This window comes from Mangifera indica, chromosome 19, assembly GCF_011075055.1.
Source record: "Mangifera indica cultivar Alphonso chromosome 19, CATAS_Mindica_2.1, whole genome shotgun sequence".
Taxonomy (NCBI): Eukaryota; Viridiplantae; Streptophyta; class Magnoliopsida; order Sapindales; family Anacardiaceae; genus Mangifera; species Mangifera indica.
The window spans coordinates 10,861,159-10,865,567 of record NC_058155.1 but is presented as its reverse complement, the minus strand read 5'-3'; the positions used below and the strand labels follow the sequence as shown (position 1 = coordinate 10,865,567).

Sequence of the window (4,409 nt, the reverse complement as noted above, 5' to 3'; positions counted from 1 at the left end):
CTGCTAGCCGCCACATTATCAGTTGTACAAATATCATCATCTTCCCACTCTCAATTTATGTCAAACCCACGAAATTATAATTATTTCCACCGTTTCTTTAATTTGTTTATTCATCTTCCAATTTTCGACTTGGATAAAGTTTAGCAATATGCTAAACTTTTTAACGTATAAACCAAACTTTGAAGATGAGGAGGTAATTGATATAAATAGAAGTTAGAGAGTTTTATTATAATTTCTATTGGTAGGAAAAAAGATAAATTTGGGGGCGTGTGCATAAATTTTAAAAACAGAAGGAGCCAAAGTATAGTTTATATAATTTGCAAGCAATCAACAAATCTATGTTAGACATAAAAACTAGCAAAAGCAACAACTAAATAAATTGCTCACAAAGTAAAGATTAATAAGAAAAGGCGACACCCTTAAGTCCCCCATAATACAAATCGAATTGAATATTGATCTTTCACATATAGAAGAAACGGTGTTGAGAGCTTAATTCAAGGTTTGTAGTGTAAGATAATTGTGAATAAGTGTGAATTCTTATGCAAAGGCTTTTTTCGTATGATATCTTTTGCAAAAATGTTCATTAAGGTTCAAAGTCTATAATAAAAGTTAAAGTTTAGAGTTTACAATGAAGGTTTACAATTTAAAATTTATAGTTAAGTTTATGGTTTAAGGTTTAATGTTAAAATTTATAGATTACGGTTAAGGTCTATGATTTAGAGTTAATGTATAAGGTTTAGAGTTTAATATTAAGATATAGGGTTTACGATTACGTTATATTATTTATGGTTTATAGTTAAATTATAATACTTATAAATACGTCTTAAGAGTATTCTAATCATTTTATTTTATTTGGATTATTTATTTTTGAAAATTTGTAAGGATGAAAAGTGGAGAATGTTGGTTATGTTTGTTCATATACTAGAATTTTTCATGTAATACGGACAATCGTAAAAAGGATAAAATTGTAAATTAAACATGGTAAATAATTGTGTATTAGTAGTGTACGACCGTTCATACACAACAGTTATGAGTAAATCACGTCTCCTAGGGTTAGGGCGCATGATAATGGGGTGGTTGATAAGAGTTTTCATATAAATTCACCATTAAAACTCTAACAATTTGTTGGATCAACAGTATCAACAATTCTTTTGGCCTCAACTTCTTATGGCAATGGTCCACTTTAATAAATTATTGAATAAATTAATTTTATATATAAATAATAATATATAATTATTTATTATTTTATTTTTAATTTTTAATTATATAATAACATATTATTTATATATAAAAATTATATTCATAACACTAGGCTTGTAATACCAACCAAACCGACAAGTAAGGTGGCTAACCCTTTCTTTATATATATATATATATATATATATATATATATATATATATATATATATATATATATAATCTTTTATAACTATAATGATGTCAATTGTTATATTGATTTTTCGTTTGAAATTTTCTCATCCAAACAAATATAAAAACATTAATTCCAGTTCCACTGGCTATCTGTACAGTACAATCCCCCCTGTCCTGCATATAATCTATACTGGGATCACCGATCATGAGTCTCACATAATTCCTTCAAATACCTGAGGGATAAAATTTAGTCCATGCGGACAAGTTCAAAGCATTCCCTTGTCCAATCTCAGGACGTTGCGGATTACTGTCCTCCTGCGACCCACCTCCTGGCCTTATCTGCTCATAAGTGTTGACGTTTTCCACATGAAAGGGATTTGAAGGCCGCGGCAAGATTTCAGGTTGATCACTGAAAATATTAAAGAATATGACAATTGAATTTGAATACAAGAGCTGCAGCATGTTACTAAACGAGCCAATTATAGAATATTCAATGATCACCTCACTGGAAGAAGGCCGTTTGAATCCAAAACATTTAGGATCTCAACTTGTGGGTCTCTTTCTGGAAGCCACTGTAAAATGTTATTTGGACTTTCCGCAACTACACCATTCAAATCTTGCGTTTCTGGAGGAAGATGTGCCTGCAATAGTTTGGTTGGAAAAACAATTTATATAATGGTATTAATCGTAAAGTCCAGCCAAATTTACGTACATGTGAAGCTGATGGTGTGTTCGGAGAAAGCTTCTCTTCCAAAAGTTGCCGCTGTTATCATAAATTTTGTAAGTCCAGTATATATCTGGTGGAGCCAGCCATTCAGAATTATACATATCGTTAAGGAATAACAATTACCTTGCGCAGGCGGACTTGTTTTAAAGTTTCCTCAAGGATTTGAGCTTGGTACTCTATTTCATTCGAGGTTGTTATTTCAGACGGATCACTTTCAAACATCCTTGAAAATTTTGGCTGATTAGTGAAGAAATACAGAACTGATGAGAAAGTTCAGGGTTTTTTGGTACCTTAGTCGTTTCTCCATGCTCTGTATCTGAGACCTACACTTAAGAATTTCTAGTTGAATTTCCTGTAATTCAGCCATCGGAAGTGGTTCACCATAACAACCAAACGATAACCTGATAATAAGTTGGCAGGATGAAAATAGAATTCATGCATGAAAATACCTCGATGTTAGAATCAACCGTCATTGGGGTATTTTGCATAAAGTAACAAAAAAGAAGATTGAGGGTCTCGTTAATTAGAAAAGAAAATTTCGTAAATGAACGGAACTTGAAATTATATTGATATCTAATTTCATAAGCAGGAAAGTAGGCAAGTGCAATATCCAACTGGAGAAAAAGGTGCTGGGTAGGTAAAAATAAGAAATCAAGAACAATTAAAAACCTGGCTTCTTGATAGATTTGATTTGCCTCATCCCTCAACTTACAAAGAGCACTTTGTAGAAACTGAAAACCCAAAAAATTCAAATCCGGCCTTAAACACTAGGGTGGTGAGAAGTCTATTTATGAATATATTTGGAGTGTGCTTGTTACCTCTTGATTATGCAGTCTTCGTAAGGTTTCATCATGGTAAACATACCAAAGCAACATAACCCATATCAAAAAATTAAGAAAAATATATGCTTAATTTCTGATTATAAGATGTTTACCTTCCTCGCTCATGCTCTGGAAGATTGACATACCGTATTAAAATTTCCTCAATGCTTGAACAAACACAAAAAGAAATCAATTTTAGTTACACTAGATAAGGAGATATAGTATTTTACGTTGAATTCAATCTGGTTTTTTTCATCGAGCTATAAAATTATACTAACAATGAAAGTGGATATGTAGGGTATATATTTAGCAGACCTTTTGTTTCCAGAAAAGAGGCTGACTCGTCCAGATGGGGAGAACATGATGAGAGCTACATCAACATCACAGAGAACAGACAGTTCATAAGCCTTCTTGATAAGACCGTTTCTCCTTTTTGAGAAAGTGACCTGCCTGGTAGTTGTATTTTCAATCCTCCTGATCTGGAGCTTCACTCTTCCCATGTCCTTCTAATTTCAAGAGAAAACTCTACACCCTTTTATCGTCTGAGCCGATTGATTGCTAGTTAGGAAATTATAATAGTTTGATCTGTCTTTAGGAAAAGGATCATATATATATCTATCACTCTCCTTATATATAATTGAAAATAAAGAAGATCAGCATGAACGCAAGAAGGAAGAGGAAATACACATGTTATAATTTTGTCATTGTTAGGCCATTCAAAGAAGGTGACATGATGAGTGAGGACAGGGAATCATATCCTTAATTTGCTTTTATCATTAGATTTTCTGGTTTCTTCTTTTGACAAGATTTGTAAGTTGAATCATTAGGGCAAATGGGTGCTATCAATAATTACCTTCAAGTCGGTGAAGATTTATGTAACATTTATTTATATTTTAAGTTCAATGACAGACAAATCGATGATGCAAACAATAATGCGGACTACTTGTGATAAATTAAGGAAGTATATGTACCAGAAGAATTTGCGGCTTCTTTCACACTAAACCCTGAAGCATAGATATACAAAAGATGTTGAAGAGAGTAAACAGTTACAAAGGAAAAAAAAAAAAAAGAAGAAAGTTTCAGAAGGAAATGTGAAAACTAGCCAGGATAGTAGATGTATGGTGTTACTTATCTCTTTTACTAAGCGTCCACAAGCATCAACCTGCTCAAGCAAAATCCATTGTTAGTCCAGCGATGAAAAAGACATCCAAATGTGAACAGGAACCTGTAGTAAATATATCATGAAACGTAAGCTGTGGAAAAACTGAAAACCATGGGAAAATAGACAAAGCATCTTTCATTATTTGATGCGTTCGAGGTATAAGCCGCGGCAGTGTGTCTGTGAGGGTCCCAGGTAGCACATGGTATTTTACTTTCGGTTGTGACTTTAGCCGAGGTTGACGAAGACGATTGCCCGCCGCTTGCAACGTGTCAATGGTTTCTCCATGCTGTATCTGATTCTATATTGCTTCCTCTCACTCCCGCGGGTC

The 4,409-nt window shown here is 33.1% G+C and overlaps 1 protein-coding gene across 8 annotated transcripts; it reads right to left on the bottom strand.

The window, feature by feature from the left end:
* Positions 1-1,435: 1,435 nt before the first annotated feature.
* LOC123203087 (agamous-like MADS-box protein AGL104) lies at positions 1,436-4,136 on the bottom strand. Of its 8 annotated transcripts, none has more exons than XM_044619260.1 (11): positions 3,891-4,135; positions 3,370-3,451; positions 3,235-3,289; positions 3,033-3,086; positions 2,917-2,932; positions 2,548-2,829; positions 2,389-2,450; positions 2,222-2,321; positions 2,084-2,134; positions 1,873-2,012; positions 1,436-1,780 (listed from the first exon to the last, which is right to left on the bottom strand). In XM_044619260.1, the coding sequence occupies exons 3-11, from the start codon at positions 3,279-3,281 to the stop codon at positions 1,597-1,599; spliced, it is 936 nt and encodes a 311-aa protein (XP_044475195.1). In that variant the 5' UTR covers positions 3,282-3,289; positions 3,370-3,451; positions 3,891-4,135; the 3' UTR covers positions 1,436-1,596. The 8 variants fall into 8 exon arrangements, with proteins under 8 accessions (XP_044475195.1, XP_044475197.1, XP_044475191.1 ...); XM_044619262.1 differs by having other exon boundaries at positions 3,066-3,086; XM_044619256.1 differs by having other exon boundaries at positions 3,235-3,504; positions 3,891-4,136.
* Positions 4,137-4,409: the final 273 nt, after the last annotated feature.

Bases quoted from the DNA above. Each gene is read 5' to 3' on its own strand.
- LOC123203087 (XM_044619256.1), bottom strand. From the start codon at position 3,419: ATGGGAAGAGTGAAGCTCCAGATCAGGAGGATTGAAAATACAACTACC. The intron at 2,322-2,388 runs GTACCAAAAAAC...AAAATTTTCAAG, and splicing joins AGCATGGAGAAACGACTAAG to GATGTTTGAAAGTGATCCGT. The intron at 2,135-2,221 runs GTAATTGTTATT...TTATGATAACAG, and splicing joins AACAAGTCCGCCTGCGCAAG to CGGCAACTTTTGGAAGAGAA.